The sequence below is a fragment of the Aethalodelphis obliquidens genome, unplaced genomic scaffold, assembly GCF_003676395.1.
Source record: "Aethalodelphis obliquidens isolate GAN/ISIS:26980383/991018 unplaced genomic scaffold, ASM367639v1 scaffold24, whole genome shotgun sequence".
Classification (NCBI taxonomy): domain Eukaryota; kingdom Metazoa; phylum Chordata; class Mammalia; order Artiodactyla; family Delphinidae; genus Aethalodelphis; species Aethalodelphis obliquidens.
In genome coordinates this window covers 14,457,260-14,474,702 of record NW_020837968.1, presented here as the reverse complement: position 1 = coordinate 14,474,702, position 17,443 = coordinate 14,457,260, and the positions used below count along the sequence as shown (strand labels likewise).

The 17,443-nt window shown below is 44.7% G+C and overlaps 1 protein-coding gene across 1 annotated transcript in view; it reads right to left on the bottom strand.

Annotated features, from left to right (window-relative positions):
- CUNH1orf115 (chromosome unknown C1orf115 homolog) overlaps positions 1 to 9,140 on the bottom strand; it is a 12,126-nt gene extending 2,986 nt beyond the window's left edge. The window contains exon 1 of the mRNA XM_027122228.1: positions 8,808 to 9,140. Within this exon, the coding sequence (XP_026978029.1) occupies positions 8,808 to 9,104 (297 nt within the window). The 5' untranslated portion in view covers positions 9,105 to 9,140. The remainder of the gene's footprint in view (positions 1 to 8,807) is intronic.
- Between the last annotated feature and the right edge of the window lie 8,303 nt (positions 9,141 to 17,443).

The following is a 17,443-nucleotide window of genomic DNA, read 5'->3' as shown; positions in this document are numbered from 1 at the left end:
CTGCATCGGCAGGCGGACTCTCAACCACTGCACCACCAGGGAAGCCCGAAGCTGCTACTTTTAAAACCAAACCAGTTTTGTTGTATTTTTTTAAACCAAAGCCCATTCTCTTCTGTTCCAGCTAAGTTACTGGCTCTGCTGAAGGCTGGGTCGAGAGTTTTCCGTCATTCACCTGATCTGAAAGCCCACCCAGTCCTCCCTCTGCCTCCAGGGCACACCCCTTTCTGACCCACATTTGTGTCTTTAAAATCTCCTACTGCTCTGTCGTTGCTGCATCCACGGAAGTCTTGGTTCCCAATACAATTCTACACTCCTTGAGGGTAACGACTGGACCTTTCTTTCTTGGTATCCACTCTCCCTCCTCCTTCTCTTCAAGGCCTGGTGCTAGACTGAGGGCATCCAAGGGATTCAAGCGGAATCGCAACAGAAAAATGAAGACCACCACCACCGACTAACACTGTGCTGCTGCCCCTCCCCTTTTCTCTCTCCACCCCCAACTTCCGTCATCCTTCTCTGTGACGACAACAGCCATGTAGGTGACCTGAACATCATCACACATCTTGTCTCTACACCCTCGATTTTTCCAACTCCAATAACCACTTAAAATCCCTGATCACGGGGCTTCCCTGGTGGCGCAGTGGTTGGGAGTCCGCCTGCCAATGCAGGGGACACGGGTTCGTGCCCCGGTCCGGGAAGATCCCACATGCCTAGGAGCGGCTGGGCCCGTGAGCCATGGCCGCTGGGCCTGCGCATCCGGAGCCTGTGCTCCGCAACGGGAGAGGCCACAACAGTGAGAGGCCCGCGTACCGCAAAAAAAAAAAAAAAAAAAAAATCCCTGATCACAATCACAAACCTGCCTTTGACTTCCAACACTGCATGGCCAGCCCAGTCTGTCAGTCCAGCAGGCTGACTGTCCCTCTCTCCCAGATATTATTTCTTACCTTTTCCTTTCTCCACAAGCCTCTCTGCCCCCAATGCACACAGAGAAACATACACAGTGTCCATACCCTCATTAGATGATCCCACTTCATCTCTCACTGACTCGGAAGTCATTAGGGAACCCGTTCATCCTCTACCGCTGTCTACACCTGCCCCAGCTTCTCCTCCCACCTTGCCGGTGTCCCAGTAGAAAAAATGGCCTTCTTCCCCCAAGGCCACTCCCTTGACACTTGCTGTTGGTACCCTCTCTCACCTTGCCCCCAGCTTTCCCTTCTCCAATCTCACCATCCTCTTCCTCCCCATTGCATCATTCCTATCAGCTTACAGATATGCTCCGCTGTCCCCCTGACTCCATACCCCTCTCTAGGTCCTGCCTGGGTCTCTGCTCTCCTTCTCGGCAAGCCAGTGGAAAGCGCCATCTGCACACACAGCTTCCACTTCCTCCTTCTTATTCCCGCTTCCTCTCCCCTGACCATCCAGGACTGCTTGGTCCTGGCCATCTGCCGCCGCCATGCTGCCTGAGCCAGTGAGCATTTTTCTGTCTTCCCCCTGACTCTCAACAGCTTTGGACAAACTTCATGAAACACTCATTTGGCCTCTTTGACTCCATATTCTCTTGGTTTTCCCTTACTTCACATGAAGCCCCTCCTCAGCTTTCATTTTTTAAAATAATTTTTAATTGAAATATAGTTGATTTACAGTGGTTCAGGTGTCCAGCAAAACGATTCAGTTATTCATATACATATACATACATGTATATATTCTTTTTCAGATTCTTTTCCATTATAGGTTATTACAAGATATTGAATACAGTTCCCTGTGCTATACGGTAGGTCCTTGTTGTTTATTTATTTTTTTTTTTTTTTAAAGAAGATGTTGGGGGTAGGAGTTTATTAATTTATTAATTTATTTATTTTTGCTGTGTTGGGTCTTCGTTTCTGTGTGAGGGCTTTCTCTAGTTGTGGCGAGCGGGGGCCGCTCTTCATCACGGTACGTGGGCGTCTCACTGTCGCGGCCTCTCTTGTTGCGGAGCACAGGCTCCAGACGAGCAGACTCAGCAGTTGTGGCTCTCGGGCCTAGTTGCTCCGCGGCATGTGGGATCTTCCCAGACCAGGGCTCGAACCCATGTCCCCTGCATTAGCAGGCAGATTCTCAACCACTGCGCCACCAGGGAAGCCCCTTGTTGCTTATTTTATAAACAGTGGTGTATATCTGTTAATCTCAAATTCCTAATTTATCCCTCCCCCCTCCCTTTCCCCTTTGGTAAGTTTGTTTTCTATGCCTGTGAGTTTATTTCTGTTTTGTAATTAAGTTCATCTGTATCTTTTTTTAGATTCCACATTTAAGTGGCATTATGTGATATTTGTCTTTGTCTGACTTACTTCACTTAGTATGATAATCTCTAGGTCCATTCATGTTGCTGCAAATGGCATTATTTCACTCTTTTTTATGACCCTGCTCAGCTTTCTTTCCCTTCTACCAAACTTTAAAATGTTGGAGCTGTTCAGTACTGTTCTTTACTTTTTATTTAAAAAAATATTTGGGGCTAGAATCTCTCCACAGGTGGTCTCATCCATTTCCAATGACTTTAAGAATTCCCTGTATGCTGATAAATCCCATATTTATATCTTCGGCGCAGACTCAAATATTCAGTTCTCTACTTGAGGGCTCTACTTTCTGAGGCCTCAAGATCCCTCTGGCATACACTCTTCCTTGCTGCAACAAACAGACAGATCTAACTTGGACTGGCTACTAGTGCATTCCTAGAGGCCTTTGGCTATCAGGCTTCAACAAGAAGGATGCACGAAGGAGTTAAATTTATCCGTGATTATACAGCTGGTAAGAGGCAGGGCTGAAGTTCAATCCCAAAGAAATCTCACCTCAGGGCCCGTGTCCTTCCTCCCCACATACACTTCCCTTCTTTAAGGAAGGCAGTATGTAACCTTGCAATTGATTGCTTGCGGCCTGGGCTTAAATTCTAGCCCAATCGCTTATTTAATTCTCATTGGCCTCAGTTTCCTCACCTATAAAATGGGCATATTTAGTAACCACCTCATCGGGTGAAGAGGCTTAAAAAGGTTTACGCAAGGAAAGCCCTTAGAATGGTGCCTGGCACCAAATGCAGGCAGTAGGACTGGCCCCCCAAGGTCAGCTATCTTTATTGGAAAATAACCTTTACCTCTTTTTATTCTACAGTAATTTACGTTTGTGGTGGTAATTTTGAAATCTAAGATATTTTGTTATCTGTTCAGGAAAGTTTCTTAAGACTGCACTTTCCTATGATGTCTGGCTTACGTCAGCTTTCAGAGACCTCAGAATAACAGAAGGAGGTTGTGCTCAGTACTGTATGCCCAGCATCCAGAAAGGGCCTGGTGTTTCCTTTGGTTGTTCTCAGGCCAAAGGAGGAGTTCTGGGAGAGGAAGGTCACTCTGATGGCCTCTTTAGACACTGATTCCCAGGACACTGCCTCGTCAACTTCCCAATGAGACACTAGGGTGTGTGTTGGGAGCAGGGAGGCAGTGATGCTGCTAAGAGAAACATCTCTATAAATGTGTAATAAGATTCCGTGGGAGAATTTTACGTACCTGTTAGAAATAACAACAACGACAAAAACTGTCCTCCTGGAGTAAGTATTAACAGTCCAGAGCATCCTTTATAAGCCAAGCCCCTAGAATCATGGATGGCCTGCATTAAACTTGACATTCTGGGTATTTGTACATCCATTTCCCTCAGCCTGCTATTTTAAAAAACTGCTTGTCACTTCATCTTTGCAAATGAGAAAAAAAAAGTTACTAAAATAGCTCATTAGCTAGAACACAGTCAAAACACAGATTTGAGAAATGTGATGCAAAGAAATGTAAAACAGCATCGACCATTTCAGTGTCATTGGAGGGAGCAGATTTTGAAATCTTTTGATCTGAGTAGAGTTTCAACCCATATAATCTCTCAGAGGGGCGGAGGGGCCTGGGGGATCACGGGACAGTGTGGTAGGTTGAATAATGCCCTCCCCTCAAGATGCCCATGTCCTAATCCCCAGAATCTGTGAATATGTAACCTCATATGGCAAAAGGGACTTTGTGGATGTGAGTTAATGAAGGATCTTGAATTGGGGAGACTACCATGGATTATCCAGGGGTCCCAATCATTATAAGGATTCTTTTATTTTGCGGTACGCGGGCCTCTCACTGTTGTGGCCTCTCCCGTTGTGGGGCACAGGCTCCGGACGTGCAGGCTCAGCGGCCATGGCTCACGGGCCCAGTTGCTCCGCGGCATGTGGGATCTTCCCGGACCGGGGCACGAACCCGTGTCCCCTGCATCGGCAGGCGGACTCTCAACCACTGCGCCACCAGGGAAGCCCATATAAGGATTCTTATATCTCTATAAAGGTCCAAATAAAGACGACCACCCTTACAGAAGGGAAGCAGGAAGAGTTGGCGAGAAGGCAATGTGGTGCCAGAAGCAGAGAGACAGAGAGAAAGAGACTTGCAGATGCTGTGCCACTGGCCCTGAACGTGGAGGTGGGGACCTCTGGAAGCTGAAAAGAGCAAAGAAAGGGTTTTCCTCTGGAGCCTCCAGAAGGAACCAGCCTGTTGACTGTAGCTCAGGGAAGACGACTTTTAGCCTCCAGAACTGTAGAATAAATTTGCGTTGCCTTAAATCACGATATTTGTGGTAATCTGTTACAAGCAAACTAATACAGGGAGTGAGGCTTTTCTGGGGGTTCCCGGGTAACCCCAAAGATGTCGGGGATTCCCTGTCCCCACCCCCAGTTTCCAAAAGGGAATCAGCTCTCAACAAAGATCCCTTTCCCCCAAGTATAAAAATCAAGTCTTCCCTTGTGAAATTTGGTCAGGACCCAGGCACAAAGCTGAGATGGGCTGTCAGCTACAGAAGTTGATTTTTTTCTGAGTTAGAGCTCATTAAAAACTGATCAGAGAACAAACAGTCATATGAGACCTCTCCTCCATCCCCTTAGATAACAGCCAACAACGACAGGACCCTCGCCATATGCCAGGTGCGTTCCAAGACCTGTGCATGGACTACACTCATTTGCTCCTTACCACAGCCCTAGTATTAACCCATGTGACAGATGAGGAAACCAAGGCAGAGAGGAGAGCAGAGCTCAAGGTCACACAAACAGTAGGAGGCTGAGCACAGCTGGCGCCTGGCAGTCTGGCTCCAGGGACCCTGTCCTAACCCCTTACTTAGACATGGGACATTTTTCTTCCTCTTGAGGTCAAGGTTATTCCACACCCTGTGTTTCCCTTCTCCAACCCCCTCCTAGCTGCCCGATTAATAAAATTTAATAACTTTCCTTATCTGCGCTTCTCCTTGTGGCTCTCAGAGGTGCCTGGGAAAGGCGACCTCCTATTTGAAGCTAAGTTTGGGGTTTGGTTCCCTCACCCCCCTTCTCCCTCCACCCTAACTGCTTTTGAGCAGGCGGGGACCAGGGGCGACTCCTGACTCCCAGCTCTGCTCTCCAGCTGTGTGGCCTTCAACAAAGAGCTTAACTTCCTGAAACTCCAGCTTCCTTCACTGCATAACGGGAGTCCATTGCTTTCTAAGGTCGTTGAGAAGATTCAGGGTAATTGTGCATCTTATGTGCAACAGAGCACCCGGCAGCCTGTAAGAGCACAGCAAACCCACAGCCTTTCCCCTTCCCTGCACCCAGAAAACAGCACTCTCCCAGCAACTCCTGCCCATCTGAACACTCACATCATTACTTAAAAATCAACTGGGGGAAAAAAAAAAAAACTAGGGCTTCCCTGATGGCGCAGTGGTTGAGAGCCCGCCTGCCGATGCAGGGGACATGGATTCGTGCCCCGGTCCGGGAAGATCCCACATGCCGTGGAGCGGCTGGGCCCGTGAGCCATGGCCACTGAGCCTGCGCGTCCGGAGCCTGTGCTCCACAATGGGAGAGGCCACAACAGTGAGAGGCCCGCGTACCGCAAAAAAAAAAAAAAAATCAACTGGGGCCACTGACTGCCAAGAGTCCCAGGCACCCAGCCTTTCGAGCCCAGAGGTTCCTGCCAGAGACTGGACCCAGCACAGCATTGGGTCGACCCTGCTTGGGGCCAAGGGGCAGCAGGGGAAGGGGAACCTATCCTAGGACAGTTCACAAAAGCCGAACACCTTTCTTTAAATAGAAGCAGGAAGGGACTTGGGTGAAGGATTTGAGCGGTTAACAGATAAAAAGGACCTTTATTCACCCTTCTTTGAAGGATTGAGCTATTTGCAGGTCATTCCTTATTCCAATGGCCCAAGTGCAATAAAGTTTCACCTGGTGACCAAAGCAGGGAAAGTCATCTCCCCACATTTCTAGCGGAGACGTGGCTATTCTCATGGATTTTCAACAAAGAAGGATGGACCATCCGCTTCCTCCATATTGGAGCTTAGATGTCGACCTTCTTGGTCGCCATCAAGAAAATGGAAGTTGAAGGGCAGAAAGGGCACATCCAACTCCAACATGACAGCGTCCCCGCCTGGCCTCCTGGTCTATCGAACTAGCATGTAACACTCACTCCAGAGCTCTCACCTGCCTCATCTCTGCTAGCACTCTGCCCTCCGCCTTGGATGCCACCCCTTCTTTACCTGGTGAAATTCTTTTTTTTTCAGGTGAGGTGAAATTCACATAATGTAAAAATTAACCATTGTCGAGTGAGTAACTCAACGGCATTGAGCACATTCACAATGTTATGCAAGCACCACTTCTACCTACTTCCAAAATATTTTCATCATCCCCAAAGGCAAACCCACACGCATTAAACAGTCGCCCTGCATTTCTCTTTCCCTTCAGTCCCTGGCAACCACCCATCTGCCTTCTGTATCTCTGGATTTATCTATTCTGGATATTTTATATAAATGGAATCATAGATGCGATATGTGACCTTGTGTGTCTGCCGTGTACTTCCTTCCTTTTCACGGCTGAATAGTATTCCATTGTGTGTATGAACCACATGTTTATCCATTTATCAACTGATGGACATTTGGGTGGTTGCCACTCTTTGGCTATTGTGAATAATGCTGCTGTGAACATGTACATATATATTTGTTTGAGTATCTATTTTCAATTCTTTTGGGTATGTACCTAGGAGTGGAATTGCCGGATCATATGGTAGTTCTGTGTTTAATGTTTTGAGGAACGGCCAAATTGTTTTCCACGGCAGCTACCCCATTTTACACTTCCACCAGCAATGCACAAGAATTCCGATTTTCCACATCCTCACCAACACTTGCTATTTTCTGTTTTCTTTTTCCCTAATAATAGCTATGCTAGTGGATGTGAACTAGTACCTCATCATTAACCTGTGAAACCTTGACTCATCCTTCTGTGCCCAGTTTCCATGTCACCATTGATTTGAAAACTTCTCTGACTTCACAACCTCATCCCTGAAGATTAACTGCTGAGGCTCTTCCCATGCAGCTCCATGGTGGTGCCCCATATGGCAGCGTCTCCCCGGGAGGCTGCGGCCTCCTCTAGGGCAGGACTGCATCCTATCCATTTTGGTATCTCTAGTGCTCACCACAATGCCTGGCACACAGTGAGAACCTTCAAAGCATCTTCAGCTCAGCCAGCCTCTGAGCTGAGATTTCCACATTATCAGTTCACCAACTGAGAGGCAAATGATGGCTTTTTTTTTTGCGGTACACGGGCCTCTCACTGCTGCGGCCTCTCCCCCTGCGGAGCACAGGCTCTGGACGCACAGACTCAGCAGCCATGGCTCACGGGCCCAGCTGCTCCGCGGCATGTGGGATCTTCCCGGACCGGGGCACGAACCCGTGTCCCCTGCATCGGCAGGCGGGAAGCCCGATGGCTTTTTTTTTTGTGATCAGCTGGGACCAGGAAGAAGGATAATTCGTCCTAGCATGACTCTAAGCCTGAAAGTCCCAACTTTATAGTTTTTATTAATATACTACACCACTGCCTGCTTGTTTACTGTTCCCAAAGCTGCTGACATACCTTTAAAGAAGATGATAAAGCTAAGTTTCTAGGTGTGGCGACCTCGGTTTCAGGTATGATAAGAGGTCACCGGAGGACTGGATGATATATCAGATGGGGCCCCTGCCCTTTGGCCAGGATAGAATGAGTTTTGTGATTATCTTCTGGGTGGCCTTGTCCAATCCCAGGGACCAGAGGCAGCAGTAGCTTCAAGCGTTTCCAGGCCAAAGCACCTGGGAACTGCTTTGGGGCTTTGATCTCTAGGGAGGGAACTGCCATTTTGTCCCATATTCATATTACCTCTCTCTCTCCCACCCACCCCACAAATGAATACTTACGGAGTGTTGAGCTCCCAGGCCCTGGAAATCACCTTGAGAAGATTGGGAGACATAACCCAAACAATTCTCAGCTAGTAGGATATCCTACTAGTTTGTCTGCGGGAAAACAGACAAACTGGGCTGTACCTCCCTGCTTTCCAACTGGGTCACCTTCTACAAGTCACCTAACCACGCTAATCCCTCAGTATTCCCACTTTTAAAATAGGGGCACTGATTCCCGTCCTACCAACTACACAAGGGAGTGGGAAGACACACCTAGGACAAGAACCACCTCGGTAAGCGAACCCTTGGGAAAGTTACCCACCCGCCAGCATCGGGATAGCCGTGGAGCGGTGCGCAGGGAAACCTCTGATTTAATTTCTATCACTCCCCGCAGCTCACTTTCCCCTTACTGCCCAGTTCACAGAGTGAGCAGTCTCGGGGCTCCAGGAGTGAATGCCGGGAAGGGGGTGCTCGTGGGAGGCCAAGGGGGTGCAGGGCAGCGCAGAGAGGCTGAGACCGTCAGACGGTGGGGAGCCGACTCCAGCTCTAGGGCGGGCGCCCCGCGCTCCCCGACCTCCAAGGGACAGTGGCGGCGGTGGGATGCCTACCTTGCCGTACTTCTTCAGCTTCTGCCGGTACCTCTTCTTGGGCTTCTCGCCCGGCGCCGTCTCCTCCAGCGGCTCGTAGCGCTCGGGGAGGACCGCGAGGTGCACCCTCCGCGCGCCCCGGGTCCCCGGGCGCTGCTCGCTCGCCCCGCTCTCCGCCGTCTCGGCCCCGCTCTCCAGATGCTCCAGGATAGCAGCCGCCTCCTCGTCCCCCTCCGTCCGCCCTCGCCCCCGGGCGAGGGGCCTGCAGCGCGGGAGACTGCTCGCCGCCTTGCTTCGGAGCCTGGCTCCCACCGTCATGGTGCCGCGGGCCCTCCGGCTGAGGTCGGTGCACGAAGACACCAACCTTTGCGCCCAGCCTGCGCCTCCACCCCCGCCGCCCGCCCTTGCCCAGCCCGGCCCAGCCCGGCCCAGTCCGGACGGGGCGGGGGGGCTGGGGGAGAGGTGGATGGGAAACTTGGGATCGCAGCGCCCTCTGGCTCTAGGATGGCGGCGGCTCCACCCAGGCCTGGCTTTCTGGTGGTCGGGCCCAGCCGCCAGCATCCCATCCTCTGGCCAAAGGGGTGAGGGATGCTCCAAAGCTCAATGCGCAATGAACACGCAAAGCACGTTCAACCACACTTGCAACGAAATACGTGAACCCCAAATAGTGAGACTTCCTTTGCACACGTGCAAGCTGGCAGAGATGATGAGAGATGATGATGATGGTGATGAAAAAGATGACAGGAATAAAGATTTTACTCAGACTTCCCTGGTGGCGCAGTGGTTAAGAATCCGCCTGCCAGTGCAAGGGACACGGGTTTGAGCCCTGGTCCAGGAAGATCCCTACATGCTGCAGAACAACTAAGTCCCTGGGCCACAGCTTCTGAGCCTGCCCTCTAGAGCCCACGAGCCACAACTACTGAGCCCGGGAGCCACAACTACAAAGCCCGCGTGCCTAGAGCCCGTGCTCCACAGCAAGTGAAGCCACTGCAATGAGAAGCCCGCGCACAGCAAGAAAGAGCAGCCCCGACTCCTCTCAACTAGAGAAAGCCCACGCCCAGCAACAAAGACCCAACGCAGCCAAAAATAAATACATAAATAAACTAATCTTTTGAAAAAGATTATACTCAATGCTGGTGAGGGTATGGTGAGAGGATGGTTATAATACAATATTCATGGGTCGCAAACTGGAGACAGGCTTTTGCAAAGGCAATCAGCAAATATTTATCAAGGGTTCTGAAAAACGGCCATACCTTTCTAGGTGCCTATGTTAAGAAAACATTCAGAAACACAGAACAGTGTGTCCACGGTGTTAATCACAGTCTGACTTCAGCGAAAAGTTGAAGGAAACCAATGGGGATGGGCAGGTGAAATTCTGGTGCAAGCATATGATATACGAAGTAATCATTAAAATCACGATTTTCAAGAATATCACTCGGGGGGAAAAAAGAGAATAATGCATACCGTCTGGTATATATGCATTCTCAGGTCACTGTGAATCTCAGTCTGTTTGGGATGCCGTCCTTTCTTATGTGGGTAAGTATCTTTTAATTCTTGGAAACTTAGAGTTAAGTATAAAATAATGTGTTATTATTTCATTAATATTTTAATACTATTAAAATGTGTGATATGTTTAAGAATGATTTGGTTATACTGCTCTAAGTACATAAAATAGTCATAATTTAACATATTAGAATATCAAAAATTACTGGTGATTTCAACGTAAAATGTAAAATCAAGTAGTTTACTTAGACTTATAAGTTTAACTTGAAAGGAATAAGTTAATTTACTGTATTTATAAGAATAAGTTAATTTACTGTATTTATAAGAATAAGTTAATTTACTGTATTTATAAGAATTACATAGTCCTGTACATAGTTGAAGTACTTGAAAAGAAAATCACATATATTAAATTTATAAAAGTCACTTAAAATGTTTAAGATAATTAAATTAAGTGAATGATAAAACCCCTTACAGTGACTGTTAAATTCTATTCGGTTTGTAAATGAAATAAAACAATACTGAATTTAAAAGCTATGGGAAGCTTGACCTGTGGATTTGCAACTTTACTAAAATAACTATTAACTTATAAACAAAAACAGACCCTAACTGTCCTTTTGCTATGTGCAAAACTGACTTCTGAGAACAACCCAGACGACGTAATAAATGGAGACATAGGTGGATTGTCCATGGAATGGAAAGTGTGTTTTGTCCATACAAAATACATTTCAAATATCACAACAACATTTAGCTTGCCTGATAAAAAGCAAAACACTAGAGCACCTGAAAACTGATCCCTAGACTGTCTCTATAATCAGTGAGCAAGCAGGACTCAAGGAGATGTAATCAGAACCCACCTTTACGTTGCTCTCACCGTTGTCTCTTTAGAAGTTATTCAGTGTGAAGAGCGCTTCCCTTGCTCCTGCGTGACTACTTAAGCAGTCCTATAACTCTTCTGACCTCACTGTGGTAATCAAAAATCCCAAAGTTGCAAATATGTTCTCAGTTTATATAATTTTAAATCTTACAATGTCCAATTCCATGTAATACTCAGAGGCTTGAACTTGATTTTAAGTTAAGCCTCTCTCCTCCCTCAGAAAAATTCAGCACCTGCAGGGCTGTGATTACTTGCGGAAGGACGGAAAACAGCAGAAGCGTGGCTTTCACCCCGGTCTGCTTTTCAAAGCAGGGAGCGCACCTGATTATAAGCAGGCTTGTCACATTCCCTCCAGGACCCAAAGGACTCTGCAACATGCTCATCTCCTAGCCTCTGCTCACAGGAAAGAGAATGGAAAGGGCTGAGTGCCAATCCATAGGAATCTTTCCTTCCTGGTAAGAATTAGGAACCTGACCTTCAAAGGAGCAAAAACATTGGAGGGCTAAGATTCATGAAAATAGATCATCAGTTAGTGAGTAAAAAAAAATACTTAGACACCTCAGAGTCTTAAAAATAATTGCTTATTTGGAATAACTTGCATAAGACAGTTACAGATATTTAATTGAAAACAAAGTTTCCATCTGTAGACATAAAAGGTTTTATGTTTTCATCTTTTGTTTTGTAATAAATGTGTGAATTTGGAAAGAAAGAAAAAAAAGGAAAGGGAGGGATCTTTATGGACCTGAAGTTTTATGAATTAAAATTGTTTAAAGCTATTAGTTTATTTGTGTAGGCTTAGACTCCAGAAGAAACATATCTCTGGAGCTGAAAAGAGCTGATTATAAACAATGGAACAGATATAACAGGTTTAATTTTCCAAAGACTGCAATGTAAAGTGAGAGGGGGAGCAGTTTTGAATCCTAGCTAAGTCTCAGTCTTGGGGCAGCCCCCAAAAGGGAGGATGGTCTACTCCTGCCTTTTCTCATGTTAAAAAAATTTCTTTTAAAGATTATTTTAAGTTTCGAGCCTTCTACATTAACTATCATTTAGTTCAAAAGGTGGTAAAAACAGATGGCATAATAGGAAGAGGAAATTTAACATTTGCATTTAAGTTTTTAAGTATTTTCTTTCTTTTTTTTTTTTTGTGGCTGCATTGGATCTTTGTTGCTGCACGCGGGCTTTCTCTAGTCGCGGCGAGCAGGGGCTACTCTTCGTTGCGCTGCAGAGGCTTCTCGTTGTGGTGGCTTCTTTTGTGGAACACGGGCTCTAGACGTGCGGGCTTCAGTAGTTGTGGCGCATGGGCTCAGTGGTAGCAGCGCACAGGCTTACTTGCTCCATGGCACGTGGGATATTCCTGGACCAGGGATCAAACCCATGTCCCCTGCTTTGGCAGGTAGATTCTTAACCACTGCGCCACCAGGGAAGTCCAGTATTTTCTTTAAGAATATATCTGTACTTGATCTGTGGTAATCCCATTCATGCAGATCCCAGTGAATGCAAAGTTGGGAATGTCAGGCACAGCACATTTTTATTTCACTTAAGGGGTTGGATTTCTGCACCAAAGATAAAGATCAGAGATTTGAGGTAAATACAATGTAAGCCTGGGACTGCAGTTAAAGGATGTTACAATTAAAATTTACTACAATTGTAAAAACTAGGGTCTTCCATAAATTGCTTCTCTTTGAAATCTGAAGAATTTTTTTTAAATTTTGTTTTCTCTTTCCCAGAGAGAGCAAGCTTTTTCCTGTCTTGTGATTACTGTGAGGGGCTGACCCTTTGCAGCTCATCCAGAGTCATCTGAGCCCAGGCTGGGCTGGGCCACAGCTCAAATTAGACCCAGCTCACCTCTGATAAACCCAAGCCTCAAACTTCTGGGCCACCACCGTCAAGAGGCCAAAGCGGTTGATCTTATCAGCACTGGGGCTGGAAGGGGATTGGAGCATAGTGTCCGCATTTGTTCACCCTGGCTTCAACTCCAGCAGGGCCCTGGCATCAACCACAGTGGGAAAGTTCGAGAAAGCCCACGTGCTTCCCAGAGCTGCCCCTCTGCGGCTTTCTCAGCACAATTCCAGGGATAAGAGGGCCATTGCGTGGCCAAGTGATTTGTTTACTATTTATCTGGGGCTCGTACAGATTCTAGTCTAGCTTGCCAGCCCGCATGTAACTAAAAGCTTGGCTCTTCCCCCCTCACCTGTAGGTGTCACCTCTCAGTACCAGGCAAGCCCCCTTCCTCGGGTCCCCGCACCCAGCTCGGCGACTTGCCCGGGAGTGAAGGCTGCACGCCCGCTGCCCATCCGTGAGAGGCTTGTCCCTCTCTGGAATTCCAGTCACCAAGGCATCCCTGCATCTCCTACTGGTGCATCATTCCCCATCAGAAGCAGAATCGGAAGTCTTCTGTGGATGAAGCTTTAAAGTGTAATGTATAACATTCAAAATCATCCTTCAACACTGTAATGGAATTGTATCTTATTTGGTTGGATTTATTCAAAAGCCACTGAAGATTTGGAAAACCACTGAGCTATTTGCACTGAATATTGATAATAGAAAAATGTATTTGTAGAGAAAAAAGGTCAGAATTATGACCTTATGAGTTAAAAGAAAACAAACATTTCTGACAAAACCTGAAAAACCTGCTTTGATATGTATTCTCCTTTGCCAACAGAGCATCACTCAATTTTATATATATATATATATATATATATATATATTCGAATATAATAAATAATAAAAATATCATGTATTTCCTGGAGGTGGGTTAAGATATTTTAATAACTGGTTCTGTATTTAGAAAACAGCAACATGGAAACCTATCTTGGCTTATATATAGTAAAACCAAGTAAATATTTAGTTTGATACAACAATACTTAGCACAAATAATGTATTGATTAGAAGGGAATGCTATCATATACGGAAGAGAAAAGAAAAACTTGAAGCTGGCAGAGGGTGAGGTGGGGGAAGAAGGTCAATAAAAAGTTCTGATTTTAGGATAGAATTTAGTACAATGAAAATTTAACTGGAGACATGAAACTGTAGATTCCAAATGTATTAAGACAAATTGAATAGGATGAGTTTGTCAGAATGGGTTTGTCTGGGTTTCTCATGCACATATATAAATGTCACACATATAGCTCTGCACAGAGTCATTGTAAGTGAGGCAGACAGCGACTAAATGAAATTCCTGTTCAGTGCTCAGAAGATTGAACTGTTGAGGTATTTCTATTTATTTTCATGATGCGAAGTAATAAAACTGACTTACCCTTTTGCCTGTGGCTGAATACAGCCCAAAGTAAAAAGCAGAAACTAAAATATTAGGAACTCAGAACTGTCAAATGTTGACCCCTTCAACTGAAAATGAATGGAACCATTTGAACAGAACTTTGCTAACCCACAGAAGGAGGGATTATTTCAGAGTTCTCTAGACCAAAGTAATTTTATTCTATATCCTTTGGCGCACTCTAAGGACAAAAGTAAGTACAAAGACAAATTTGAATTTCAGTTAGCAGTTTAATAGTTACTGTTAATACTGGTATCACTATTTTGGATCATTTTTCTTTTATTGGCAAGTAAAATAAATCAGTAATTCTGTTTGCTTTGTTATAAATCAAGAGCTTCAGAGTGACAATTATATGTGTCATTTATGATAAAAGAAGGCATAATTATAGTTTGGATATAAAATTAAGAATTTAAATATTACAGCTGTGAAGTAATGTTAGGACTAAACTGAAAATGGCTATGAACTTATTACATATGAGTGTGTACCTATGGATAGATAGAGAGGTATTTTTTTTCCATCTCTGTCTACTGAAGTGGCCTACAGCTCACATCATCCTAATAGCACAAAGTCAGATAAGCACCTCTAGTGCCCAGAGTTTGGTTTCTAATATCAATTTCCATGGAAAGGAAATGCGGCTTAGGAAAAATTGGCCAAATGCATGTCTGGGATACAGAAGGTGTAAGATGGGCTTGGGATATCTTGCTACTAGAAAGCAAAGACAAGTAAATATTGTGCATTTTAGGCTACCTGGGCCAGTTAAAGGACTGCTTTAGCTAACATACCATTTTGGTCAAAGACACACACACACACACACACACACATACACACATACAAGTAATGACCATAAATAATTGAAACAAATTGAGTCAATGAAAAGCCATTGGCTCATCACAGTATTCTAAGAGAAAAAATGTGTACAGTATGAAAAGAATGTGGTTATAAAAGACTATGGGGTTTTTTAATATGTTATTTTAATATCTCTAGGTTTTTGACCCTATTAGACTCACACAATATGAAAAGAATGCAGAATTCCATCAAGGTCCAGAAAGTTTATAAAACCATTACATTTTGATATGAGGGATCCAAAGGAATGAAGTTGAGAGTGCCTTTGTAGCCCAATGGAAGGACATTTTAAACAACCTGAGTGAATCAAAAACGTGAAAAATTCAACTGAAGCAGCAAAGAATGTTAGCCTCAAATCCATGTGTAGGCAGAAGAAATAAACATTCTCTTAGTTAAATCTAAAGAATGTGGGCCACAAGACCAAGCACTTTTCTAGGGCAACGGGGTGTCTGTTGTATAGACAGGTCTGTAGTGTTCCAACCACTGTGGGTAGTAGGACACAAGCACTGCATCCCGGACAGTGGTTTTCTGTGACCTCTAGTGGTTTCCTCTGGTAATAACTGGAACTAACAACCATTTCAACGTGTCAAAGATTTTTTTAAAAATGGTATGGCATTTCTGTGCTTTGGGCTGGGATTATATCCATTCAATATGGTGGCAGGGGTTATCTCACCCTGACCCAAATCTTTGACTGACAAATGCATCATTACTCGAATGCAGCTCAAAAGACCAAACTTTTCTGAAGATGGTTCCACGAAGAGAAATATAAAAGGGGATGTTGGTGAGGATGCTGGAAAGCACTGGCAGCACAGAGACCAGAGTGTAAAACCTTCCTGGGCCAGACTTTGGACCAAATCATTATGACATCTTTGAATCCTGTTTCCTCATCAGAGAAATGAGGGTGCGAATGAAATGATTTCTCAGGTCACATCTGTCCATGATATTCTGGGAATACAACATGCACAAGAGTTTAAAAATCTGAACCAGTTTCTCAGTCTGGATTCATTTCTTTTTTTATAACTGTAAGAAAATAAACATTTGTTAAATGTCTGGATTGGAGAAGACTTTTTATGGTTAAGAGTGATGAAAGAAATTATAAAGGATAGACCAGTAATTCAGAAGACAGCATTAAGAGAAATAAAAGACAAACAACAAGCTGAGAAATACTGGCAACAAATAAGAAAAATAATAACAGCAAACTTCTATTGTGTCTAACATTTATTAGGGTCTTACAAAGTGCCAGGCATATTCTAAGAGCTCTACATGGTTTCATTTCATGAGTTCATTTCTTTCCATAGTTAATAAAATCCCTTTAACAAACAGGATCATAACTTTTAAAAGAAGCAGTTTAAAGAAAGCATTAATTTACTTCTCAAGTTTTAGATCCCATTTTGTACTTGACATCTGAAGCAAAAGTGCTTGGATTACTTCACCCTGTCCAGCCCCTTCACAAGTAGCTAAGAAAAAAAATATGTCTGTTGCATATCTATTTGGAGGTCATTTAATTTTCAAATAATAACAATAGTAAGAATCCATTTTTCATTTGCTGGAGAGAACAGCTGAAAAACAGCTGTAGGAAAAGTGAAAAGGGGGACTGTCGTTTTAGAGAGAGAACAGAGACCATTTTGATGCTAGTGAAATTGAAATGCCACTGGGGAAGAATCTCCAACCTCATGTTTTCTAGTACTTGCCAGGTATTCTTTCCCCCAAATCAGTCCACTCTAAAGGGAGGACAAAAGGCAATTTTAAGACACAAAGTTACCTGAAAGTATACAAATTTGGAATCACCTATCTTGAAAGGAAAACATTGAAGGAGGCCTGCTAAATGAAGCCAAGCTGATTTTAGAAAACAATAATAATTAAGAATATGTGCATACCTACTACAGTGAGGGCATGCCTCTTATGAGCTAGGGTTATTTCTGCCCTTTGTTGTTGTTGCTGTTCTTTTTTTAAATTGTGCTAAGGTATGCATATACAATCGACCATCTTAATCATTTATAAGTGTAGAGTTCAGTGTTGTTGAGTACATTCACATTGTTGTGCAACCATTCTCCAGAATTATTTCCATCTTACAAAACTGAAACTCTAAACCCATTAAACAACAACTCTCCATTTCCTCTTCCTCCAGCCCCTGAAAATAACAATTTTACTTTCTGTCCCTAT